The sequence below is a fragment of the Loxodonta africana genome, chromosome 3 (genome assembly GCF_030014295.1).
Source record: "Loxodonta africana isolate mLoxAfr1 chromosome 3, mLoxAfr1.hap2, whole genome shotgun sequence".
NCBI lineage: Eukaryota > Metazoa > Chordata > Mammalia > Proboscidea > Elephantidae > Loxodonta > Loxodonta africana.
The window spans coordinates 196,538,151-196,566,043 of NC_087344.1; the positions used below are offsets into that span (position 1 = coordinate 196,538,151).

The 27,893-nt window shown below is 41.7% G+C and overlaps 2 protein-coding genes across 2 annotated transcripts in view; one reads left to right on the top strand and one right to left on the bottom strand.

Annotated features, from left to right (window-relative positions):
• SDHC (succinate dehydrogenase complex subunit C) overlaps positions 1-23,093 on the top strand; it is a 48,021-nt gene extending 24,928 nt beyond the window's left edge. Inside the window, exons 4-6 of the mRNA XM_010594901.3 lie at positions 316-377; positions 17,084-17,247; positions 21,938-23,093. Of these exons, the coding sequence (XP_010593203.1) occupies positions 316-377; positions 17,084-17,247; positions 21,938-22,042 (331 nt within the window). The 3' untranslated portion in view covers positions 22,043-23,093. The remainder of the gene's footprint in view (positions 1-315; positions 378-17,083; positions 17,248-21,937) is intronic.
• Positions 23,094-23,520: 427 nt separating this feature from the next.
• On the bottom strand, positions 23,521-27,612 carry CFAP126 (cilia and flagella associated protein 126). The gene is made up of 4 exons (XM_010595043.3): positions 27,586-27,612; positions 26,051-26,194; positions 25,400-25,576; positions 23,521-24,827 (listed from the first exon to the last, which is right to left on the bottom strand). Exons 1-4 carry the CDS (start codon positions 27,610-27,612, stop codon positions 24,516-24,518), a joined length of 660 nt encoding a protein of 219 aa, XP_010593345.1. The 3' UTR covers positions 23,521-24,515.
• Positions 27,613-27,893: the final 281 nt, after the last annotated feature.

The window sequence follows — 27,893 nt, forward strand, 5'->3', positions numbered from 1 at the left end:
AGCTTTAATTGGTGTCTTTGATCCATGTTGTTTCTGCCTTATGGTATATGAAAGGAAGATTTTGGGTTACAATAGATTCCTCTTCTCAGCTTTCAGTGACACAGCCTGGTAAAGGGGAGAGATGCTTCTCCTTAAATCAGTTTTCTTCTTTTCAAACTAGAAAGTGGAAACACAGGGACGTGAAAGCTGTTTTTGTTTTGTTTTTTAAATCATGCCTATTTCAGAAGTAGGTTATACTCTTTTGCCAAGAAAGGCGCTCTACTATGGTGTTGTCTTTTTTAGTTGCCTTTTTAATTCTGTATGTGTTTCTTGCAGTTGGCCTCTTCCCATGGTGATGTCCATTTGCCACCGTGGCACTGGTATTGCCTTGAGTGCTGGTATGTATGTATTTTTATACACACACACACTTTTTTTGAGGTACTTTGTTGTTTCTGTGGCTCTTGTAACAGCCTCCTTTGCAACTCAGCCACTTGATTTAGGGCCCATTTAAACTTATTGTTCATTCATTCGTTTAACAATTAGTTATGAGTTCCTACTACACTCAGGTACGTAAAAATAGCATGAGAGTGGTGTCTGATCTCCTCTAACTTCACGTGGGGAAAGGAGAGTCAAGATCAACAGGTGGCGATCGAACATGCCTTCTCTCTCTGCCATCTTTACCAATTCTAACACCAACCGTCCCTCCCATGGCACTCTCTGCCGAGTTCAATAATTCATTTCAATGGCCACACAGAATTCACAGGCAGTACTCACAATTATGGGATTTATTAGGGAAGTAACAGTTACAGTTCAGACTCAGGAACACTCAGGATACAGTTCTCCATCAGGACAGCCTCTTCCCAGTCAAGTGCCTTCAGACATGCCTCTCTGACCCCTCGGCCTCTGCCCTGCTTGGGCAAGTGTTACAAAGCTCTTTTAGCTCTGCCAGTAAAAGCCCAGAGTACCCTGCTCTGCCAGTAAGCCTCGGCCCAAAGGCACTCAGCTTTCTTGCTCCGTGGGCTGGGAAGCTCACTGTACCGTCTCCTGCCAGTCATCTCCTGCCAGTCTCTCCTGCTGCCATTTCCCTGCTACTGCTTCTCTCCATCTTCAGTATTACAGCACTCTCCCTTTCTCCTTCTCCCTCTTGCTCTCTCGGTCTCCTGGTTCCAGGAGGGTCTCAGTGCAGGGATCCCAGGTCCAAAGGACACACTTTGCTTCTGGTTTTCCTTCCTTGGTGGGATCTTCTCTCCCCCACCTCTGGGGTGGCTCACCTCAAGCCCAGTGAGATGACAAAACTGACCAATCCCTTTGGTGGGCCACAATTACCCTATCTGCACAATCCCGCCCAATCACCTGAGTGGCAGTTATAGACCGTGGTGAGTGCCTGGTGGATTTGAACTGCTGGCCTTTTGGTTAGCAGCCGTAGCTGTTAACCACTATGCCACCAGGGTTTCCATGGTGAGAAAGGGCACACGACAGTGATCCCTTATAGTGCAGTTTACATAGTTTTATTATATATCTGATTGTATATAGTTTTATTGATGATCAAGTAAGGATAGGAACCCGTGTCTAAGACATTATGCCATTATTCCTTTGTTTGGTAAAAGATGTAAGGATGGTGGAAGGGTGATTGTTGTTGCCTGGGAATCCTTGTGTAGTTCCTGGCTTTTAACCTATCTGCACTGAACTAATAGGGGAAATTCTAAGATGAGGCCATCCTAACTATAAATTCATAGTTGCTTTCATTTCTGCTTACTTTACAGTCTTAAACCTGCTTAGTTTGGTGATATCGATGAGTGGATTTAATCCTAAAAATCATTGGAAGTACAAGAGAGCAGTTTGTTTATTATGCTGTAGCTTTCTTTATATTCTCAGTGTATTTGTCACCACTGAACGAATAGAAAGATATTGACGTTTATATGGAGTGTACTGATGAAAAATGTGTTCATTTGCTAAACATGGCTAAAGTTGAGTATAAACATTTTTAATGACTCTGCTTAATTTTTTGTATCTCCTATCTTTCCTTCTTTGAAAGTTTCTGCATCCATCAGCATGTATTCTGTTCTTCCCAAACCTTCTCCCCTAATTCCCATAGTAGAAAGTAGTAGGTGGTTTCTGTAGAGTAGTGGTTATCATGTTTCCCTCACATGCTGAAGTTCCCGCATTCAAAACTGGAAGGGAACATGTTTTTGCCAGGTAGATAACTTAGGCAAATTAGTTAACTCTCGAAATCTCAACTTGGTCCTTATAAAATGGGGCTGCTGATAATGCTTGGAGCCTTGGTGGCACAGCAGTTAAAGCACTCGGCTGCTAACCAGAAGGTCAGCAGTTTGAACCTACCAGCTGCTCCTTGGGAGAAAGATGTGGCAGTCTGCTTCCGTAAAGATTTACAGCCTTGGAAACCCTTTGAGGCAGTTCTACTCTGTCCTATAGGGTCGCTATGAGTTAGACGGCAGTGGGTTTTAATAGTGCTTACCTCAGTATTGATGGGGTTTCAAGAAGCTTTATATATACTCTGGGTGCCGACTTTGTTGAAACCAGGGATGAGAATGAGAAGTGTGATAAATTTAAAATAACAGTGGTCTTTTAGAAGATGATGTACACTGGACCAAACGGCAAGATCATTTGGTCTGAGAGAAAGTCAGTTCCAGCAGCAGTGATCTTTGGATTGCTCCTCTGGTCCATTTTCACACAGCAGCAAGAAAAATCTTTTGAAAATAAATTGAATCATGTCACTCTCTTGCTTAGAATCTTCCGATTACTGTATTTGCCTTTCAACTTTAGATTAAAATTCAAACTACCACCATGGCTTAAAATGCCCTTCCCAATCTGGCCCTTGCCTAACTTATCTCTGCCATTCCTCTCCTTGCTCTAGTCTTTGAATTCCTTGAAACAGGTAAAACTCTTTCCCACCTCAGAATCATTGCATGTTTTGTTCCCTTGGTCTGAAATACCCAACTGCATTACAGTAGTATCTCAACATAATTGTCAATTCAGAGAGTACTTTGCTTACCACCGAATCTAAAGTAGTAGCTTCCTTGTTAATTCTCTGTTTCACAGTACTGTTTCTTCGTAACTGTTACGGTACTTTGTTTCCTTCACAGTTTTAGTATAAAATTTGTAATTATTTTGCTTGCTAACTTTTAATAAATCTGCCTCTTTCATTAAGAATATAAATCCTCTTGTGGAGAGACTGGAACACTTATACCTTGCTGGTGGGAATGTAAAATGGTACAACCACTTTGGAAATCAATTAGGTGCTTCCTTAAAAAGCTAGAAATAGAACTACCATACAATCCAGCAATCCCACTCCTTGAAATATATCCTAGAGAAATAAGAGCCTTTACACGAACAGATATATGCACACCCATGTTCGTTGCAGCACTGTTTAAAATAGCAAAAAGATGAAAGCAACTAAGGTACCCATCAATGGATGAATGGATACATAAACTATGGTATATTCACACAGTGGAATACTATGCATCAATAAAGAACAATGATGAATCTGTGAAACATTTCATAACATGGAGGAATCTGGAAGGCATTATGCTGAGTGCAATTAGTTGCAAAAGGGCAAATATTGTATGAGACCACTATTAGAAGAACTTAAGAAATAGTTTAAACAGAGAAGAAAATTTCTTTGATGGTTATGAGAGTGGGGAGGGAGGGAGGGAGAGGGATATTCACTAATTATATAGTAGACAAGAACTATTTTAGGTGAGGGCAAAGACAACACACAAAACAGGAGAGGTCAGCACAACTGGACTAAACCAAAAGCAAAGAAGTTTCCTGAATAAACTGAAGGCCAGAGTACCAGGGGCAGGGGTTTGGGGACCATGGTTTCAGGGGACATCTAGGCCAATTGGCATAATAAAATCTATTAAGAAAACATTCTGCATCCCACTTTGGTGAGTGGCGTCTGGGGTCTTAAACGCTAGCAAGCGGCCATCTAAGATACATCAATTGGTCTCAACCCACCTGAAGCAAAGGAGAATGAAGAACACCAAAGGCACAAGGTAATTATGAGCCCAGGAGACAGAAAGGGCCACATTAATCGGATACTACATCAGCCTGAGACCTGAAGAACTAGACGGTGCCCAACTACAACTGATGACTGCCCTGACAGGGAACACAACAGAGAATCCCTGAAGGGTCAGGAAGAAGTGGGATGCAGACCTCAAATTCTCATAAAAAGACCAGATTTAATTGGTCTGACTGAGACTAGAAGGACCCCGGAGGTCATGGACCCCAGATGTCATGGTCCCCAGTCCTTCTGTTAGCCCAAGACTGGAACCATTCCCAAAGCCAACTCTTCAGACAGGGATTGGACTGGACTGTAAGATAGAAATGATACTGGTGAGGAGTGAGCTTCTTGGCTCAAGTAGACACATGAGACTATGTGGGCAGCTCCTGTCTGGAGGGGAGATAAGAAGGCAGAGGGGGACAGAAGCTGGCTGAATGGACACGGGAATACCGGGGGGGAGATCTCCGAAGAAGTGTGCTCTCTCATTAGGGGGAGAGCAACTAGGAGTATATAGTCTATATAAATCAACAGACTGACTTGATTTGTAAGCTTTCACTTAAAGCACAATAAAAATTTAAAAAATTAATTCTTAAGAGAATGGGGACTACATCTAACTTACCATTCATACTCTGTAGCACTCCATAGATGCTTAGTAAACATTTATTTGCTAAATGAATACACTTGTGTTCACTTTGTTCATAGTGATTGCTTCAGAAATGTTCATTCTTCCTACCCTCTAGTTATTTTTTATGTGTTATAAATCGGATAGGGTTAACACATACCCTCTACCTTCAAGAAGTTATTAGTCTAAGGAGTGAGACAAATATTTATAACATACTGTGATAATTTTTAAATAGAGATATAGGACCCCAGAGGAGAGATTGACACCCTGGAAGAGTTGGAGAGCTTGAAAGACGAATGAGTAGGAGAGTTCCTGAAGAAGAGTTGGAGGAAGGCATTCCATCAGAAAAACCACCTCATGCAAAGGCATAGGGATTTGAAAGTGTACAGTCATTAGACGATGATGACTAGGTCTGAGTGGCTGGAGAGTAGGGTTTATAGGAGAAGTGGCAGAAGATGAGGCAGGAAAGTGGGCCAGACAGTGAAGGACTTTGACTGCCATGCTGAGGAGTTGGAACTTGATCCTATAGAGAGCATGGGGAACCATTAAAGGTTCATGTTCTCTTTTGTTCTAGTAACAGGACAAGCTGGCCTCAACAAGTCCGTAATTTATTAATTATTCAGACAATAGACATCTTTTGGCTGATACATAAATTCTAAAAGCATGTTGATCTAAAAGGCATGTTGACACTAGTTTGACTTTAAAACAGAATTTATTGAAAAAGAATGATACAAACAGTGCATTAAAAGATGGAAAGAGAATGCTAATAGCACTCTTCCATTGCTTAGGTTCTGTAGCGGTTAAAATACTTAGGATTTTTCATGGCGACAGATGGTATAAAAATCTAGATGGAATTAGATAAATTCCTTGGGATTGGCAGACAGCTGAAGCTGCAGTAATGAATGAGACTAAATAGCAGGATGCATTATATAACAGTAAAAAGAATGAGATTAGGAGAAGAAAATCAGGATACTAAACAAAAATTTTAGAATTGAATGCAACTATAAATGAATCGTACAGTTTACTTGAATGGCTATAAGAATGGTCCTGAATGTTTTGGATAATTTTTTACAGTGGATCATACTGGAGAATCATAAGTTCAGTGAGAAATTGCCTGGATCCATAGGCATACCTGCTGATCAAGCAGTCAGCTTTCTTTATGAAAAAGCCAAAAGGATTTATAGATTTATAAAGTAACTAATGGCCATTTTTTTCTTTTGGGCTTTTCATGGGATGGATGGGCAATTACATCCTGGTCATCTCAGACTGATGAATTCAAGAGTTAGCCAACTACAAAGCTAGAGAATACAGTCCCCACAAGAGATTGCCCCCACTTCTGACACCAATCGCACATCCCCAAAACCACCCTCAAGTTTGATAATTCACTGGAAGGGCTCACAGAACTCAATGAAAGCTGTTATACTCACAGTTCTGGTTTATTATGGGGAAAGGATACAAATTAAAATCAACCAAGGGAAGAAGCACACAGGGCAGAGTCCAGGAGGGTTCCAAAACATGGAGCTTCCGGGTGTCCTCCCCTGTGGAGTCATGGACAGCATTTCTCTTCTGGCATCCATGTGTGACAATATCGCTAACTAGGGAAGCTCACCAGAGTTTTTGTTGGGGCTGATCACAGCCCATGTGGCTGATCTTTAGTTTCCAGCCCTTCCTGAGGTCAGGCTGATACCTTTGGTCTCCTGTCCCTTCTGGAGGTCAGGCAGGTATTTCCTGGCCAAAAGCTCCCATCATAAATCACATTGTTAGTTCAGTGGCCAAGGCCCCCAGGCAAACAAAGCATTCCTATCAGGTATGACATTCCAAGGGCCTAGAGATGACATCTCGTAGCCAAGGGCAAAGGTCAAACATCTCTTTAAAAAGGTTAATACTTTACTACATGCTAAGGCAGTGTAGGGAGCTCTGGTGGCGCAGTAGTTAAGAGCTCAGCTGCGAACCAAAATGTCAGCAGTTCGAATCCACCAGCCACTTCTTGGAAATGCTATGGGATAGCTCTGCTCTGTTACCGTGTGGCTATAAGTCAGAATCGACTCCCCAGCGGCAGGTTTGGCTTCAGTTTAAGGCGGTGTAGAGAATGTGAAAAAAGCATGAACTTCAGAGTGAGGCAGATTGAATTCATTTCCAATTCTGTCTCTAACTAGCTGTGAGATCTTGGCTAAGTTATTTGACCTTGAGCATCAGGTTTTTTGTCCACAAAATGGGAATAATACCTTTTTTTGGTGCGTGGAGGCACCAATTAGAATTTATAGATCTTAAACTAGTAAAGTCTTTTTGCAATGGATGTGATTTGCTGTCAGAATAAACCAAAAGTTTATGAATATGAACATGTCACTGAGGAATGTACAGTTCAAAACATGAACCAAGGTGACCTAAGTGTATGAGTGACACAGAACCAGAATGTGATTGAAATTTAGAAAGGCAAAATCCAGTTGGTGGTAGTATGTTCTGTTTCAGGGAGCACACTGGCAGCCTGTGGGTCATATTTGGTCCACAGATGTATTTTGTTAGGTCGTGTTGTGCTTTTAAAAGATGGAGTGTCTTTAGATGGGACGTGCACCACCCCAGTTCTTTACGAGCCCTACTACTCTGTAGTGCTTTATGCTGTGCTTGGTTCATGTGTTTTTGTGGCTCCTGTAGGCATTTGGGTTTGGCCTGCCCACTGGGGAGGGGCAGAGGCTGGGTTGGGTAGTGGTGGCAGTGAGGGAGGAATGGGTAGTCAGGGGCACAGAAAAGGGAAAAAGTGAAGGCCGAAGAGCCAGATGTTGAGAGTGTTTCTCTACTAGCGAGCGTCCAGAGGAAAGGGTCACTGAATCAGGAGGACACAAATTATCCAGTCGGTGGAGAAGTATGCTGTGAGGCGTGGGTGATTTGAATTCATCAGGGCTCACCTTGGCCTGGATGACATTTTTCTTAGAATTATTTCTTTCATTTGCTCTAGTCTGCTGATTTTTAATTTGGCTTTCTGGGCCCTCGATATTGGTCATTGGAAGGGATGTTTCACAGTATATATTAACCTATTACAGTCTCTTTAGTACACCTTAGTCCCTTGTAATTTTGATGGGGCTAAAGCCCAGGTAGGCCTTGTGCTGTGTAAAATGCATCGAGAGTTCTTGCGAAGCTTTTGAGCTCTCTTGGCAGATCAGCCTTCAGTCTGCTTATCTACCAACATCACTTCCTTTTCGGCTTATAATAATGCCCAGTTAGGATTATGAGAATTAAGTGAATACTATAGGTATAGTTTCTAATACAGGTCTGGTAGTGATTATTATTTATGTGAATAATCAGAATATTTAATCCCACACCTCTCAGAAAACATCGCATCATTTATAGCTAAAAATCTTATTGTTAGCCCTTCCCATTTCACGATGCAACATCTTGGTCCTTGCGTTACCAAGGTGGGATGGCCAAAAAAACTTTCTGTCACCAGAAGAGAAAATGCTTCGCAGAAATGCTTTACTTTACCTCAGTGCATAAATACTTCTGACCCCAAGAGGGGCTGCAGGGAAGCAGAAGAACAGAATGGATCATGATGAGATTAATGTGGACAACGCTTCAGATAAAAGAGGTGTCAGGTGCTGTCAACCTGAGTTTTAATCATCGCTCAGACAGCTCTGCCAAGCCTCTTTTAGATGCTTTAATTTTCCTTTGCAGTGACATCTGCAGAGGCTTGTTGGGAAGAAGTGTCTGAGAGAGCTTACAATGGCTTCTGGAAGTGGCAGTAGGACTTAGAGTCTATACCCGTATGTGTATAGCACTTAACTGTGGTGGAGCAGCAAGAGCTGGTCTTGGCAGCCAAATGAAAGAACCATTTAATTTTTTTTTAGTCATTAGATGGGATAGCTTCATGTATTTTTGACTTGTAATGAGGAAAGCTTTGGGCAAAGTGACTTTTGATTGAATTAGCTGATTAATCTTTGTTTGAAGAGGAGAGCCTTTTTTAAAAGAGTAGAGAGGCAGCCAGCTGACATGATCTCCCTTCTAATTATATCTTGGTTGGAATTTGTGTAATGATCTCCAAGATCTCTTTGACCTCCCCGAGATGTTGCTTTAATTTTTTTTTTTTTTCCGAGCTGATTCCGACTGATAACCCCATAGGACAAAGTAAAAGCGCCCCATAGGGTTTCTAAGACTGTAATCTTTACAGAAGACTGCCGCATCTTTCTTCCATGGAGTGGCTGCTGGGTTCAAACCACCAACCTTTTGGTCAGTAGCAGAGCGTTTAACCACTGCGTCACCAGGGCTCCTTGCTGATTTCAAGACCATATTTCAAATAATTAAAACATTATTTAAATGTATGACTTTGAAATTTCCTTATAATCCCACCACTCGGAGATAACCCCTGTTTTGTGTATATTCAGAGACTTCATTTTATTTTATTTTTTAAGGATACAACATATCAGAAAAATACCACTTATTTCAAATACAACTGTTGCTTTGCTGCTAGTTGTTATTTACTGAGCATTTATATAATTATTTAACCCTCACAACAATCCTCAGAATAATGGCACCCTCATTTAACAGATGAATAAACAGGCTCAGAAAGATTAAGAAGCGTATCCGAGTTTATTCAGCGTTTAAGTGACTAGGCTGGGATTTGAACACCAAACTCAAATTCTTTTACTAACGCCACACTTTTTTCTTAAGTACTTATAAACTCCTGATTCTTAATTGTTCTTTTAGACTTGGTGGTATCTTCATCTTTATAAAAAAATAAGTATTCTTGAAAGAAATTGACAAGCAGCTATCTAGTACCCTGGATTTGAGAACCTTTGATTTATATAGTCTTTATTTAATTGATTAAACTAATTGATAGAATCCTGTCACATTCGTAGGAGAAGCAGTCTGAGGAAACCGGTGTTCACAACCCAGGATTTCCATTAGTTCTGACTCTGTGGTCAGGTATGTGAGAGTAGGTGGTGTTACCCTAGGATGAGGCAACCCACATTAGAGTCTGGTGGTCTCAGGGTGAGGTTGCTCTGAGTAGTTGGTCCTGGGACTCCCTTGTTGGCCTGGTGCTCCATTTGAGGCATACATCAGGGCTGATTGTGCCCAGATACCTAAGGCGTGTGTGGTTATTGAGGTTTTAGAGCTTCGTGTTTGCACTGAAATGCAAAGGATACCCAAGGGGCTCCTGCACTCTTCTAGCTTTCTGTCCATCCAGACTGTCAGAGAACTTTGAACCCTCTTAGGTCATATCATCTTCCCAAACCTTCTCAAACTCTCTCAGTTCACAGCTCCTCAGTATCTTTAGTAATTTCTTTCATTGTATCCTTAAGCCAAAAGAAAAACCTGTCAGTTTTATTTATTAAGTAGTTAGATCCAGTTTCTTAAGTATTTATGTCCTAACAATTTAGATGCCGTTTGAAAGAAATCATCCATATAAATCGAAATTTTTTAAATTTCATTCTTAAATAACCACAGTTACTAATGGGATGTATATACTTGTTGGACATTGTACAATTTCTTAACCTTGGAAATCAGATCGAGCACTGTCACCCTCATTTTCTGTCCCACGTAGTACTTGCTTTTTTGAAAACCCAGCTTTGCAAAGATACGATCATTGAAAAAAATCTTAAGATCTGATATTGAAACCAAACTACTGTGAGTTAGTATTCCACGTGGTGTTTTTCAGCAGATGTCGAGTGTCACTGAGTTTCCCTTGAATGTTTAGAATATCCTGTAGCACCCTGTGAGTTTGCTCTGATACCCCGGGGCACCATGGTACACAGTTTAGGAACCATAGTTTTAGGCCATGAAGCAGTGATCCAATAGCTGCTGGATCAAGGTCTGTGGGAATTGTGATCTGGGAGCTCTTTTGTCCTTCCCCAAAAGATTTTATGGTGATTCTGAGAAAATCACTGGCCTCTTACTTGTAACTTGAGTTCCATATCTAAGCAGTACTTCATTTGTCAGCTATTGGTGATCAGTAGACACTGAGACCCAACAAGCGATGCAGCCCCATCAGACATTACTTTTTCTCCCACATAGGGAAATGGTCTCCCAGAGTTCATAATGTTACAGCCTGTATATAAAAAGTTGGGGGAAAAGTGATTATTCTCTTACAGACGGCCAAATTGTAAATAACAAACAAAATTGATAATTATACAGTGGCATCTAGTACTTGCTGATCAGAATTCAATCACAGTTTTATCCTGGTACTTGGTCATAAGAAACCTTTGAAGATTTGGAATGCTTTGAATATTGCCTCCAGCTTTCTGGAAGAAGAAGGAGTAGATTAAATACAGAGATGAAGCTGGTAGAATTACAAGAGGAAATAGAAATATAGGGATAATAATACCTTACATTTTATATAGTGCCTAGACTTTTTACTTTCACATACACGATTTCATTTTACTTTTACAGCAACAATACAGCAGATACTATTTCCATTTTGTGGACGAGCATACAGACTCTGAAAAACTCAGTGAGGTTAAGCATAGGTAGTAGAGACAGAATTGTCTCTGAGTCTTGCCAAACATTCCAGCCTTTGTAAGCCTTGTATTCTTGTCATTATGAATGTCATTGTTTCCGTTCTTTCCTTTCTTGTCCCTAGCTGAGCCATTTAATATATTAGGATTCTCTATAGATACGTGCTGATTGCCCCGGGGAAGTGCACAGAAATGAGATTAGGAGGACCGGGTTGAGTGGGGGGAGGAGGAAGCCTTGGATATGCCTAGGAAGTTGGTGTATCAATCTCTTGATACACCTAGAGCAAAATGTAACTTCTCAGGCCGATTATTCCAGGGTTTGTTTCTGTGGGAAAAATGCAAAAGCATGACATGAAAATGGCAAACCTGTAGTGGCCAGCCAGGTAACTTAAAGGCAAGCAGTCCAGGTGAACTATGTAGCCCTCTCAGCCTGTCTCCTTTCCACTTTTGATAGAGACATGGGTATAAGAAATATTTTATTTTTTTCTTTACTAAAAGAAAGACATGCAAGCACAGTATGACAGCTGACATTCGGTTTATTGTTGGGGAGACAATAATGAGTGTTGACTCTGGCAGGCTTCCTGATACGGAAGAAACCGCTGATACATATCTTCAGCTGGTTGTCGGGCCATGTGGAAATTCAGACCTAGCCTGTACTAGATATTCCAATCCAGAGACAGCAGAAAGATGGATTTTTATATGAAATATTCTGATACTTTAATGTTGGCAGTTTATTCAAACATTTTAAAAACATGAGCCAACCTACATGGCTAAACAAAATGTGTTTTAGACTAAGTGTTATCGGTCTGTAACTTCTGGTTTAAGGCATCATCTGGAAGACTTTTGCATTTTTCAACCATGGTTATAAAAAAAAAAAACTAACAAAAAGCACTAATTTGGATAGCAGTCTTTCACTTAACCTATGCTTCCTATTTCCTGTGTCCTTTTCTGCCCCTTTTAATCAGTTTCATTTTATACCTTTATACGTTTTATACCTTTTATACCTGTGCAGTTTGAAGAGACATATGGGGAAGATTAGCTGAGTGCCCAGTCAGGTACTCTCAGGTAGCTGTAAGTACCTTACTGTGGCCGCCCAGTTCAGTGTCTGGTCCTCAGCTTTGTAGGCCAAGAAATTTGATTTTGTTAGTTTATTCAGTACTTATCCTGCTCTAAGGATTCATTCACCAGGGAACTGATATTCTAAACAGAATGTCAGTTTATCAATTTACCTTGAGAGAGGTAATTAAATTATCCAATACTCTGTTTCCTGATGTGTGCATTCTCCTCCTACAGGCAAATCTGTGTGGGATGCTACATTACAATTATAAGGTTGTCTGGTGAGCAGGCAATCAAAGCAAGAGGAGGTAGCTGAATGATCTTAATAGCTAGTGTCACTGAGCGTATGATTCATCTCCGCTCTAGGGATGTGCCTGCTACATGGACTGGATAGTGCCATATCCAGCTTAAAATGTTTTTTCTTCTGGGTAATGCTGAGGACATACTGCCTAATTTTTCTTGGTGTGCCTACTTTTTACAGGTGCTATGCACATCAGCTCCCTCATGATAACATGTTTTGTTCTGTTTTAGTATAATAATACAAAGTATTAGATATAAGCTTTCTTGGTTGAAAGTCACGATTCCAAACATGTCGCCTTGAGTTCACCCAGGTTTCCTTGATAGGATTTTAGGTCCTTTTTATTAACAGATGAACTCATGGTTTATGTCATTTTTATAGATATCTGATAGCATTCACTATTTTTGGGGTTTTCCCAATTTCATTATCAAACAGGAATCTTAACAGCAGTTTGGGTGTGACTTCCCTGTTGTCCACATTAACTTCTTTGGGATTAGCTGCTTTGAATGGTTTTTACAGCTTTTGTGACACTGATTGTTACAGTTTTGACCCAGTAAACATTGAGGACCTGGTCTGTGCTGCTAACTGTTAAAAGCTTGCTGTGGTTACAAAGATGAATGAATAAGTCGTAGCCTTTGCTCACAAGGAGTTTGTAGTCAAGTGGATTTTCCTTCTGTTTCTCCTTTAACTGTACAGGTAGTCCCTGACGTACAATGTATTTGAGTTACAATGAACCGCACTTACGACCATCCTTTTTTTTTTTTTTTGGTACATCTTATCACTGGTAATGTGTTGCAGTGTGTAATTTGCTGATGTTGTCATTCTCAGATGTCCACTTACAGGTGTTCAGTTGTATGATTTACTGTTCAAAACTGCTGGCTTATAAAGATGCTGATGAGAAAAGGCAATAATAATAAAAACTGAAAAAAAAAAGTATTTGACTTAAATCAGTACCAACTTACAACAGAGCTGTCAGAACGAAACCCCATTGTAAGTCAGGGACCACCTGTGCTCTGAGTTACCCCCTCCAGACTTAAAACTTCACTTATCACTCATGTGCTGATGATGCCCTAATGTGTATCTTTAAACCAGAACTCAGCTAGCTTTAGGTCTTTATCCAGTCATTTACTCAACGTTTATTGGTGTTTCTTAGGCACCTCAAACTCAGAGTCTAACTCTAAAGTACGCCCCCATATCAACACTGATCCCCAAGCAAATCAAAACTAAACTACCTAACCTAAAAATAACCTGCTTCTCCTTTGTTCCCTGCGTGGGTGAAGGCCATTACCCAGTCAGTAGCCCATGCTAACACCTTTCTTGACTTAACTTGTTCATCCTCTTACCCTGAAATTTTACCTCCTTTATATCTTGTTTGTTTTTCCCTTCTCCATTCTCCCTGTTATTATCTGAGGTCAAGCTATTTTCACTTTCTTAGCTGAAGATGTGAACTCACGTAGCCTCCTAGTTACACTACTTACCTCCATTCTGACTACTGTCCACTCCATTCCCCCATTGCTGCCAGGTTGGTCTTTTTAAAGCACATGTCTGACCATATCACACTCCAGTTTAAAACTCTTTAATGATTCTTCAGTCCCATTAGGGGTGGCAGTATTTGGCCTGAGTAATCCTCCTCTCGTTCTAAGGTTAGAGGTGATCGTTCTTTCCACATAAGCCTTGACATGACTTAAGATCCTTCTCGCTGTAGCATGTTAGACGGTGTAAACATGGCATGGCAGGGGCTTCTGACCTCCTCTAACTTCACAAGGAGAAAAGAAAATCACCATCGGCATCAGCCTTCCCTCCCCGCTCCGCCCCGCCCCAGCTTTCTGCCTCAGGAATGGCTCATTATAAGCCTAGCAGGATGGTAAAACTGACCATTCCTCTCCTTAGGGTTCTATACACCCTATTTGCATGGTCCCAGCCCCTCAAGGGTACCATCTCCTTATTTGCATTATTAGCCAGCTGTCTAATCCCCGTGGTGGGTCACAAGCACCTCATTTGCGTAGTCCCACTTGGTCATTCGGTGGGAGTTACAAGACCATGGTGAGAAAGGCCATATAAAAGCGATCCACTGCACCACAGGCAGCCATTACTAATTGATATGGCTTGGCACTGAGATGAAATCTATGTGTCATCCGTGACCCACAGGATCAAGTTTAAACTCATTTTAGCACCTAAGGCCCTTTATGATTTGAACTCTGCTTGCCTTTCTAGCCTTGGATCCTGCCACTCCCTGTTTCTCTTCTCCCTACGTCTTTCCTCAAAATTCAGCTTATGTTACACCTCTGAGCAGGGCCTTTCAGGCTACTCTCCCCCTCCCACCAGGTGGATTGTGATGCTTTTACTCTGTGCTCCTTAGCACTCTGCACATCTGTACCTGTGCAGTCACCCTGGTCGGCAGCTTGTCTCCCCTACTAGACTGTAAACTTTTTTTTTTAATTGTGCTTTAGGTGAAGGTTTATAGAGCAAATTAATTTCTCATTAAACAACTAATGCACATATTGTTTTGTGACATTGGTTGCCAACCCTGTGACCTGTCAACACTCCCCTTCTCGACCTTGGGTTCCCCATTTCCATTCATCTAGCTTTCCTGTCCCCTCCTGCCTTCTTGTCCTTGCCCCTGGGCTGGGGTGCCCCTTTGGTCTTGTATGCATGGTTGGGCTACTAGACTGTAAACTTCTGAAGAGCCGAAACCGTGCAGTTGTTTTTCTCTCTCCAAAGCTTAACACAAGTTTAGCACAGCGTATGCTTTCAGTAAGTGTCGGTGAAAGATTTTTTATAAAAGAGTACACGTTTGCTACACTTGACAGCTGTAGAATTAGAGTGGACCTCTAGAAGTTATGTTCTCTACATCCTGTTTTCCATCCCCAACTATATGAATGTTTTGTATTCTTTAAGAATCTGCATGGAAGGAGATTGCATAATCATTTCAATAATCTTACTGTCGGGAGGTTCCATCTGGTGTCAAATGGTCATGATTCTAATGAGTCTTCTGCCATAAATAGAAATGGAGAATAAATGCTTGTTAAAATAATCCTGTATATTTTCAACAGGTATGTCCTTTCTTCCTACTGTTTTAGACTCACTAATTACTGATGGAAATGTCTAAGGGTAGAAGCTAGGTAACAGCTATCATGGTTGAAGATTTTTTCAGCAGCTTTATTGAGATATAATTCACAAACCATATACTTCACCTATTTAAGTGTATAATTCAGTGGTTTTTAGTATATTCAGAGTCGTGCAGCCATTGCCACAATCAGTTTTTGGACATTTTTATCATCCACAAAAGGAACCTCCATACTCAACACCTCCATACCCCAGCCCCTCTCCAGCCCTAGGCTACCACTGATGTACTTTGTCTAGAAGCCTGTACTGGATATTCGTATGAATGAAATCATGTAATATGTAGTCCTTTGTGACTGGCTTCTTTTACTTGGCATAATGTTTTTAAGGTTCATCCATGTTGTAGCATGTATCAGTCCTTCATTCCTTTTTATGGCCTAGTAATGTTCTATCATATGTATATTTCATAATTTATCCATCAATTGATGGGCATCTAGATTATTTCCACTTTTTGACTATTATGAATAACACTGCTGTCATGTACAGGTTTTTTGCATGGATAAATGTTTCATTTCTCTTGGGTGTGTACCTAAGAGTGGACTTGCTAGGTATATAGTAACTCTGTGTTTAACAGCTACTGCCATATTGTTTTCTGAAGTGACCGCACCCTTTTACAGTTCCACCAGCAATGTGTAAGAGTTTCAACTTCTTGGCATCCTCACCAACACTTGTTATTATCTTTTTGATTATGGCCATCCTAGTGGATGTGAAGTGGTATTTCATTATGGTTTTGATTTGCATTTCCCTTATGGTAATGATGCTGAGTATCTTTTTACGTTCTTATTTTGACCGTTTATGTATCTTTTTTTGAAAAATATCTATTTAGATTCTTTACCAATTTCTTCGTTGGGTTTTTTATTGTTAATTTGTAAGTTCCGAGTGCAAGTCCCTTATCAGACGTATGATTACAAATATTTTCTCCCATTCTATGAGCTATCTTTTTACTTTCTCAGTGGCACTATTTTGTAGCATAAACTTTTTTTTTTGACACAAACATTTTTAATTTAAACAAAGTCCAATTTTTCTGTTTTTTTTTTTTTTTTTCTCGCTCATGGTCTTGGTACCATATCTAAGAAACAATTAAATAATCCAAGGGAACAAAGATTTACTCCTACATTTTCTTCTAAGAGTTTTATAGTTTTAGGTCTTATATTTAGGATTCTGATCCTTTTCGAGTTAATTTTTATGTGGTAAAGATTTAAATGATTCCAAATTTTTTCTAAGTCTTTTCTTTGGACTGAATATACTGTTTTTACTGAGCTGATGATGAAGATGCAGGGTGATCTCTAATCTGGCAGCTGACGTTTTTATAGAGAGGGATGTTGAGAGGAGGCATAATGAGCCAAAATATATGATAAATTTAAGAGATTGGGATCAGATCCCAAATAGTCTGTCTCCTACTACCAACTTAGTTTAAATCTTCCCCATTTCAAAATCATTCAGAAGTGTATCTCATGCTCTCATAGAACCCAGTTTTATGTGGTGTATTAGTTGTAACTGGTGGGCAGCTGTGATGGGTGACTTGGTTTTCTCCTCAGGAGTTTCTCTTTTTGGCTTGTCTGCCCTGTTGATCCCTGGGAACTTTGAGTCTCATTTGGAACTCGTAAAGTCCCTGTGTCTGGGGCCAGCACTGATCTACACAGCCAAGTTTGCACTTGTCTCTCCTCTCATGTATCACACCTGGAATGGGATACGACACTTGGTAAGTTAATTGTGTATTTGCACATTTTCTGGGTGAAGGGAGTGGGGAGGCTGGGAGGATTCTACCCTTCCTGTCTGGGTTTAGTGTTATTCTCAAGGTTAGTTGTGCTGGACCTTTCCTCAGGCCTCTTGGGGGAAGATAGATAAACAGGCCCCTGAGCATTCCTTTGCAGCCCTGCTGGTGGTAAGTTGAGCAGTGAGTGTGGGCCAGGATCTCGGTGTAAACTCTTCCAGTTTTAAGAGGGATGTTACTAAAAGAGACTCTAGCATAGAAGGCACACAGTCCCTCGGTATCCACGGGGGATTGGTTCCAGGCCCCCCCATACCAAAATCCATAGATGCTCAAGTCCCTTATATAAAATGGCACAGTAATTGCATATAACCTATACACATCCTCCTGTATACTTTAAATCATCTCTAGATTACTTATAATACCTAATACAATGTAAATGCTTTATAGATAGTTGTTATACAGCACTGTATTGTTAAGGAATAACGACAAGATGAGAGGCGAACAGTGCTCAAACAACGAGTGCTAGAGACAGACTAAAGATGTGAAATGGTGGAAGGCTACAGCAGGGTATGTCTATACATCATTTCATTCCCGCCGTGCAACAGATTCAAGATTTGCTTTTTGGAACTAAATGAATCACCCTTACGTTTTTTGCATCTGTAAAACCCACGCGGGGAAGCTGTGCAAACAGGTCCAAAAAGGCTTCTTGGATTGTTGCTTTGGCTCGCAGCAGCGGGGTTACCTGGGATGCCCATGTAGAAGGGGTTCCCTTGATAGCATACCTGCCATGACCTGTGTAAGGGGCATACTCTCTGTGTGAATATCCTGCTCACCATAAAGCCATTCCAGCGTGGCCTGCTTGCATAAGCAGCGTATCACCTGCTTCCTCTGGAGTGTTCCACTGGGTGTCTAGAGGGGCAGAGGGGCCAGTGTCCCTTCTCAGGGTAAACTAATCTCACTGCAAATTTTATCTGGCTCACCAAGAGTTATGAGCCTTGCATCAACCCAGACATACTCTTCTGTAGCATTCAAAACTAAAGACACTGTCCCTAAATTAGTTGCTCTCATAGTCCATTTTAATAATGATTCCTCAGGAAGCTGACAATACGGATCTACCAATTGAAGCAGATTCTTTACACTATACCCCGTGTTTTCAGTAGTTTCTTGGTTTTGCCTGTTCCCCTCCCAGACTACCTTCTTGGTGGCCAGTGGTTATAGGGGTACTTCCTGTTGTTTTCCTTTCAGGGTTGGCCCTGAGACTAGTGGTTTTAGCTACCAGACTGGATCTGGGCTTGATTCAGTGCTAAAATCCACTCCTACATTCTTTTTCCCTGCCATTGCGGCTATTACTAATAACAGAAACCAAGGGATTGTATGTCTGGCCCTTTCCTTGTTCCTCTGTATTTCCATATGCATCCAACTAGCTGACTCCTCAGGAGCTAGATCCACCACTCCTAATTACCACGGATGGAATAGCTTTTGCCTTGGGTAACTGATTGCAACATAACAGCTGCTTCAGTCCATGGGTGTTTTTTAGCCTATCCAGAAACCAAAGGTTTCTTATTCTCCCATTTTTTCCAAAACCACTTATACCAGTGAGCCTGGGCTGTTGCAGCAAAACCCACCATTCTGACACTAACTAAATGAATGATTTCTTTTATAAGAGTCAGCACAAAGCTGGTTCCCATGAGGCAGAGGTTAAAGATGACCCAAATGTCCACCTTTTCCAAATTGCTGTATCATTCCATCATCTCTAACATCACCTACTCCCTCTCCCCACAGTACTCCCCCTCCCATCTTTGGGTTCTGTAATTTGCTGCAGCTTCACATAGAGCTCATGAACCAATTCAAGGAAATGGTTCACACAGTAGTGGAGGCTGGCAAGTCCCAAATCCATGAGTCAGGCATGGGCTTCTCCAGACCCATGTGGCTGCAGGGACTGACAAACCCAAACCAGTAGGTCAGACCACAGGCTGCTGGCTCAAAAAGCTCCAGAAGCTGGCGACTCCCAGAATCCCCAGGTCAGATGGGATGCCACTGGCTGAAGTCCCTAGAACCAGAGGTCAGACAGTGACAAACCAGAAGTAAGATCCAGAGGCACAGAAAGGGGGCCTCACCAGAGCACCCACACATGTACCTTGGATGCAGGCCACACCCCAGGGAAGGGTGTAACTTGAGTGAGGGTGGGACTTAAGTCACACCCTCCTGTAAGGTGGTGATTCAGGATAGACCCCGCACTAACCCCGTGTCATTAACACATAGAGGTTAGGACTTAGAACACATAAAATGATGGATAATTAGGGTAATTACATCAGATCACAAAATGGAAGACAGCCATACAATACTGGAAATCATGACCTAGCCAAGTTGACACATAACCCCAACCATCACAGGTTCCATATACCTTATTTTCATAGTCCTACTCAATGATTGTGTGTGAGTCACAAAGACCATGGCTAGAAGGGCCATATTAAATAATTTGTTACACCACAGGAACGTTCTTTTTTTTTTTCTTTTTTAATATTTTTGATCTGCAGTTGGTTGAACCCATGGATATGGAGGGCCAACTTGTATAAGACAAATATTAATTAGTACCTATAACGTGTGAGACACTGTTCTAGGCACTAGGGATTCAGTTATAAGCTTAGATAAACATAGTTGCAGCTTTTGATCTGACATTCCCGGCAACTCAGAGTGCCTCATCTGGCTAGAGTCAGTTATATTAATTTTTGTCATCTTGATGTTGGACTGTATTAACTGTTTTTTTTTTGTTTGTTTTTTAAGCCATTGGAGAGATTGGGGCTGACTTGAACAGAAACTGGGTACCTAGGATGTTGGGTTACCTTTGAACCTGAACCGTCTTAGATGGATGCTTTTGCCTTAATTTGACCTTTTATAATTTCCACATCAGAGCCTAGAGACAAGCACTTTCTGAATTTCAGTCTGGTCCAGTAGACAGTTTAATGGGATCAGAAAAGTGAGAGACTAAAACAACCTACTAAGTATATCTATCAGCTGTTCCCTGGGGCAGTGTTCAGTTTGATTTAAAATGACTTTTCACTTCCCTGAGGGGGAGAAAGTGGAGAGGGAGGGCATTTCCATGAATGACTTCTTATTCCACAGAACAGAGGTTTCTAATGAAAATCAGCTGATCAGTTCCCTCCGTGCGCATCTTGGCTCAGGCCAGGACTTGCCATCTATTTGGTTTTGTCTCAATATGGGGGGCAGGTACAGGGAGGAGGTTTTACAGAATCCCAGAATTCAGTCTTATCCTAGCCCTCCTGGTTTCTGCCTCTAATGGTAATCTCTTTGTTGAGAGAAGTGAGGAGCCTAAAGGCTTTTCTTAACCCCTTAAATCTGCTTTTGTTTTTTTCTTCTGGCAATTACTGGCTCTGAGTGGAGGTGAGGACTTTAATCTGTTCCCCTTGACAGTCCATAGTTCTTGGCCTCTGAGATTGATAGTTGGATCCAGTCGGGGAGTGGAGAGTGGGCTTGATGTAAGAGATAAGAGAGTAGGAAGCGATAGGGTCTATGGCATTCTAGAGTATTCCCTCTACCACCACCACCGGATAAGGCCTTATTTTTTTGTACAGCACCATACCTGTATAAGCCAAACAGCTCTTCGTGGAATCTGCTGGACTCCTCATCTGATCTAGGTGGAAGCTACTTGGATGTAGAGATGGGGGCATCTTCTCATCTTGATGTTTTTCTAGGGGCTCTCCAACTTTCCTATGAAATGACTTCTAGTTTAGTCAGTTTTACAGTCAGATTGTGACTGTATGTATATGTTGGGGTGACCATGTATATGGAAAGTATGGAACTTGACAACCTAGTTTCTGCCCGAGGGGATTTTTTAGTGGTTTCATATAATATGTTAATATCCCTAGGGCATGGGAAATGTGGCATTGATCATGGGTGGTAGCTGCACAGCATGAAGACTGCAGCTGATACCATTAAATTGTACACCTGGAAAATGTTAGATTGGCAAGTGTTGTATATGTTTTTACAACAATAAGAAAAATATCCCTAGGGCACCAAAGAGTCTAGATGAGTGTTTTTAAAATTGTGGATTTTGACCCATGGGTATAAAATCAATTTAGTGAGTTGCTAACAACAACAAAATAAAACAGAAAATATAGAATCCAGCACACATAATGATGGTAAGTATTGTTTGTTATTTCATGAATGCTCTGTCTACTGGGTTCCAATTTAAAATTTATGTCTTAGTAAATTGAATTGTTTGAGAAATCTTACAGTGAAGTGTTTACCAAATTTATTTGAGCACAGAACTTTTTCCCTCATGTAATGATTTTTTTTTTTTTTTTTTAATGCTGAGGAAGCATTCTGAGGAACAAGATTTTGGAGGAATGTACTTTGGGAAACATTGATGTGGATGTACTGTCACGGGAAAAAGTTCTATCTATTTAGCCTGGAAACTTTTGTATGTAGGGGCTGAGGATGCCTTTTCTGTCACTGGGATAACTGGGCCGTAGGTACCATGTGGTGGGTTTTTAGAAGGATGAAGATGGGGCATAAAGATAGAAGTGCTTTTTCTCAGAAATTATGCTGAAAGGAGTTACCTGTTTAACCAGGTGGAATTCCTTTCTGAGAAAGGAACTGTGAGGGTGACCAGGGTGCTAACTGCTGAAATTGTTGTTTTTTTTTTGCTTTTTTACAGATGTGGGACCTAGGAAAAGGCCTGAAGCTTCCCCAGCTATACCAGTCTGGAGTAGCTGTCTTGATTCTCACGGTGTTGTCCTCTGTAGGGCTAGCAGCCATGTGAAGAGTTGAGGTTCCCAACATCTTCCTACAACTTATTACATTGACCTTCCTGTTTGCTACTCCTGTCTCCAGCCAGGGCAAAGTTCTCCTGATTTGATTAAATCCTTTTGTGCTTGCAGATCCCCCTGGAGCTCAGTAATAGAGAACTTAGTAAAACCAAAGTAATGGAAAAGGTCCCCTTTTCCCCTTGTTTCTAAAGATGGAGTGGCTGCAAAAACTCCATTTTCCTGCCCCCAGGTTGTAGCCTACTCTGGGCCTAGGAGCCTTTATTCTCTCTCCATATTGTGCTTTGATTTGTGCTGAGGGTCAGCTTTTGGCTTCTTCCTGAGACAGTGGAAACAATGCCGGCTCTGTGGCCTCTACCCTGGGGACTGGGGGTGGGGCTTTGGGTGCCACTGCCTGTGGGCTGGTGGCTTAAAGGACAATTCTGTTCATTGGTCAGAGCCCAGGGTCTTTAGCACCCACACATTGTGACTGAAAGAAGAGAGGGTGAGGGAAATTAGCCTGTCCCAGCTAGAGGGAGATAAAGAGGGTGAGTTGACTCTGGGAGCAGGTGCTTTAGAGAGACGACATACAGCCTTTGATGCAAGAGGAAGATCCGTTGAACATACCATTTAACGTTATCATTGAACATACTAAGAGTTTTTTTCTTTTCTTCACATTTCCAGGAAAACAAGTCTCCTAACATCATGTTCTTGTCACATATTTTTCTGAAACTGAATTAAAATACTCATTCTGCCTTTGACTCTCCTTGAAATCTAGAGAAACTGGGAGAATGCAATTGAGGGGGAGCCAATTTCCTCCCTCTCCCTCTGGTCTCAAGCATTTACACCCCCTAATTTGACCTTTCCCAGGAGGGAAACAGTTTGTCCTGTGACTGACCACTGGGAATCAAATACAAGTAGCCAGAGATTTAAATATGTAGAAGCCTCAGAGAAGGAAGGAGCAAAAAAAAGGGAGTTAAGCATGTGGAGAGCTTTTGGGTTATTAGAGACTCCAGATCCCACTGGGGCCTGATTATGAGCAGCCTCATGGTACTGTTCAGCCAATGATGGTCCATAAGGGAGGCAGAGGACCAGTGGAGGTGAAAGCTAAGGGATGAGGTAAGGGTATATATGTGGAGAGAGAGGAGAGTAGGGAATAAGAAAGGAAGGATGGTTGAAAATGACAGTTGAATGAGAAATTTTGCTGACTTCATAATCCATATAGGCCAAGCTTCTGAGTCCCCAACTCCCTTGGTAGGAGTGCTGTTTTGATAGTCTTTGGAAACTTTGGGGTAACAGATCTATCTAGTCTGTCACTCTGAGTTGTTGGCCATCCAGTTAAAGCCCTGCGTTGGAGAGAGGTTAACAGTGAGTGTAGGAAATATCAGATGTGGAGGAAAACCTTACTTTAGCTTTGACAGTCTTCATTCTACCTCCAGAATAGTCTTTGGTCTTAAGTAATAATCTCTCTCTCTTTTGTGCTAAACTGGTTCAGGGAAATCTTCATAGCTCTGATCAAGCTTCAACCAGCACTTGTCTGTACCTTTTGACCTCGGAGTGAGGGACAAGTATTCATGAGAGAACACTTGGGTACTAGGACCGGGAAAGGTTTGCCAAGGGCATTCAATTTAACAGATGCAGAATGGGGTCAATGATAAAGAGATGTCAGAGGCTGAGAAATGGGTAGGGGACATCTTGACCTTTTTGGTAGCTTCTTACAGTCAGGTGATTGGTAGTGGAAGGGGGTGGCAGAGCAGTCACCATGTTTGTTATTCTGTCCTAAATTCCTATGTGCCATCTCCCTTTGTTTTACTTTGCTGTCCTCCTGTCACTTCTGTATCTTCAGTTTGCAAACTGTATTTGTACTTGAGTTATGCTTTTGTAGCTCTTTTCAATTTGTTTTCCTTATGCATTCTGACATCAATTAGTTATGAAGTCTTCTTAGACAGGATAGTGTCTTCTACTTCGGCTTTCCCCCACCTTTTCTCCCCCACCTTCTCCAAACACTCATACACAAACTGTACTAAACAGTTACACTGCTGACTTTGAAGTTGTAGTTATGCATGCTCTCCTTCTCTCCAAGGTCACTTCCCTTCACTGAGATTGGGACAGGTAGCCTAGAAAATGGGAACCTTTCATTTTCAAAGTTGGAGCTCAAGCCCAGGATGAAGGAGGGGTGGCGGGGGGCGGGGAGTGGTTATTTCTTTGAGGTTCTACCCTTTTGCTATGATTCAGATCAACTTCTTTTTGATCATTTTTGGACTATAACTGACCCAATCCTTGTGAAATCCCAAACCATTGCTGTGCTTTCCCCTACTGTCTTTTCCCCAGCCTTCCTTCTCTTAGTTATGGGCAGTTATAAGAGGCAGCCATAGCAGGATGAGAAAATCCAAATCAGTAGAAGATTCAGCAAACAATGTTTATTTTCCAAATTTGCCTTTTCTCCCAGTCCATAATTTTCCTGTTTCACAGTCTTGATTGGGACCTTGCTTACTTAGTCTCTAGACAGGTTTTCTCAGTGTGGCCCTTAGTCCCTTCAGGAGTTCTAGGTTTGCCTCCTGGGACCTCGGAACCTTCCCAGTGTTCTAGCGTACATGGGCTTCCAGGTGGGGTCTCAGGAGAGTTGGGTGGGCTTTGGAGAGCTGGAGTGTGACCTGCCGAGGGATGTGGGCTTTGCAGTTGATCAGGGCAGTTGCAGCTTGTGGCTGGGGAGTTTGGGATTATGGTTGTACTTGCTGCTTGTTGTACAGTCTTTGTGATAGTCTTCTTCCTGAGTTTCTTCTGACTTTCTGGATCATGGGGCTGTCAGAGGTGGAGTGGAAGAGAGTTATGTTTCTGGTCAAGCCCAGGTGGTTCCCAGTCCATCTCAGAATTCTGACTTTCTTTCTCTGCATACCATGGGCAAAAGGTCAGGTTTCAAATAAGAAGAGTCAAATTCGATTCACCTAACCTCTCCTTAAGGAGTCCTGGTGTTGCAGTTGTTAAGCGCTTGGCTGCTACCTAAAAGGTTATCATTTCAAACCCACTAGCCACTCTGTGGGAGAAAAGACCTGATGATCTGCTCCCATGAAGATTACAGCCAAGGAACTCTATGTGGCAGTTGTACTCTGACATATAGGATCACTACGAGTTGGAATCGACTTGACAGTACACAGTAACCTCTCCTTGATATTAGATCATTTTCTACTATTGGGGTAAAATGTCCTTCAGGCCTCAGAAAGTGATTAGGGATTAGAACAGGATAAGACAGAGTTGGTTAGAGGTCCCCCCTGCTGGGATAGTGGGGTTATAACAATAGGCAATTTTGAGATTGAAAAGAAATTGAGACAGTAGGGTTAAAAAAAAAAAAAGGGTTAGGTGGGAGGAATAGATACCTTGCCTAAGATTTCAGGACGTAGTCCATTGGAGGCCTTGAGCAAATCAGGATTTTTCTGTATCCATTTGGTGAGGGAGGCAGCACCAGCAATTGTACGGGAGGTCAGAGTCACCCGAGCAGGGGGTATCTTCAGAGGCATTTGCCAGGTGCCCATGAAAGAACCCCAAGGACTTGCCTAAAAGGAAAAAGACAAGGCTCCTCACTCCTAGTAACTATTGGCAGGGCCTCTGTTTGTCTGATTTCCAGGCTTTACCTTTGGGAATGCAAAGTAATGAAACAAGATGGAAAGCATGATCTCCCCACTCATTCCTCTTCCCTGCCTTCACATAGGTTCCCTCTGCCTGCTTAAACTTTGCATCCTTAGGTTCAGTCTGGCAAAGTGGTACCCACTGCATAAACATCATCATCTGAGGCATTCTTCTTCTGGAGATTATTCATCAGTTCAAGGATTTCTGGCGCTAAACACAACTCTGTCCTGTTGGATAAACTGGCCAGAAGTTTGGGGACACTCGTGTTACAACATGAAATAGATTGAACTTTAGTTTTCCAGACAGTGGCTGTGGGAGATTGCAAATCTACCCCTCCACTACCCCAGTTCTGTGACTCAATTCTTTACTTTTCGTGATGGGAATAGAGATGGGTACCTCACCTTGGAGCGGGGCACTGAAGGCAACAGGTGACCACGATCATTGGCGATAATCTGAGTGTAGCCTTCATGGGAAGAGATGCTCTGCGGTAGAGATGCAGGAGGATAGTGCTTGTGAAGAGGGAGGAAGGCTCTGAGGGGCTCGAACTAAGGGAGGGAGGAGAGAGGAGTTTATAGAAGGCTAAAAGGAGTTCTGTCCCAGGGAGTTACAGACAGCAGGACATAAAGGAGGGGAGACTGGCCTTGTGGGTGCACTGAATACCTGTTTTGTTGGCTTGGCAGGAGACCAGTTCTGCAGATATTTGGGTGAGAAAGCTTTTTCATACTGTGGAGAGAAATATGAGAATTTCTGTGAGGGTCAAAGGCCTCAAGCCCAGGAAATGATGGGTAGGCAGAGGTGTAGATTTGAAGACCAAAGGCCTGAACACCCATGCTAGGCTTTAACTCACTGTCGAAAGGATGCCATTTGTTTGGTCTAGATGTGCACTGTCCAATATGGTAGCCACTAGCCACATATGATTGTTGGGCAACTTGAAATGTGACTAGTCTGAAAATAGGTGCTTTTTAATTGTAAAACATACACTGGATTTTGAAGACTTAGTACCAAAAAAAAAGTAAAATCTCTGATTTATACTTTTAAAAATATTGGTTACATGTTAAAATAATATTTTGGGAACCAAAACCAAGTGCTGGGTTGAATTAAATATATCACTTAGGTTAATTTCATTTATTTGTACCTTTTTCATGTGGCTACTAGAAATTTTTTAATTACATTTGTGGCTCACGTTTTCTTTTTATTGGACAGTACTGGTCTATACCAGGGGTCAGCAAACTATGGCCTACAGACCAAATCCATGTTGCTGCCTGTTTTTGGATGGCCTTTGAGCTAAGAATGGTTTTTTATAGATGAACATTTGCAATCGATTTGATGAAAGGGAATGCTAACTTTGAATCCCAATTAAGTGAAATGTTTCCTGCCCCCAATTTATTAGTTAAACTGTATTACAAAAAATTGCACCCAGTTATTTTGAATTTTGTGAATAAAAATTTTATGGAAATTTGTTTTCTCTTGTTATGTGAGAACCTATAGTATATCTCATTTTGCCACTTGGCCCTTAAAGCCTAAAATATTTACTCCCTGGTCTTTTACAGAAAACAATTTGCTGACCCCTGGTTTAAACCCTACAAACTCAACCTGGAGATGATTTTTGCTAGTCTGTAGACCCTCTCTACTCTGAGAAGGTTAGATACTACCTGAGCCCCACTCTCAGATAATCTATTCAATGATCAGAATCCTAGGTGAAGGTCAGTCCAAAGGTAGATCTAACCTGCTGCCATCAAGTCGATTCTGACTCATAGCGACCTTATAGGACAGAGGAGAACTGCCCCATAGAGTTTCCAAAGAGTGCCTGGTAGATTCGAACTGCCAGCCTTTTGGTTAGCAGCTGTAGCTCTTAACCACTACACCACCAGGGTTTCCAGAAGGTGGATCTAGAAGGCAAAATTAAACATTGAAGAGATGGAGAAAGAGAACTTACCTGGTTGGCACTGTAGTTAGTGGCCATGATCCTGCCACTTCTGCTGTTTACACTTGTTGCCTGGCAACCTCAGAAGGCGGCCCTTCCGGGGCTGCCACCCAATCCACAGGGGCTGCCTTTCCCTTCTATCTATTGTTCACTTAGCTGACACTGCCCCCATCCTTTGTCCCTGAAATTTAGGTTCATTTTCATCTTCGAGAGGTGAGGGACAGAATAAAAATGAGAGAATTAGCTCCATAGGAGCCTTCTCTTTTTTCCTAGCATAACTTACCCGACTTAAGAACTTTCAGGTTGTCTTTGGAGTCCTA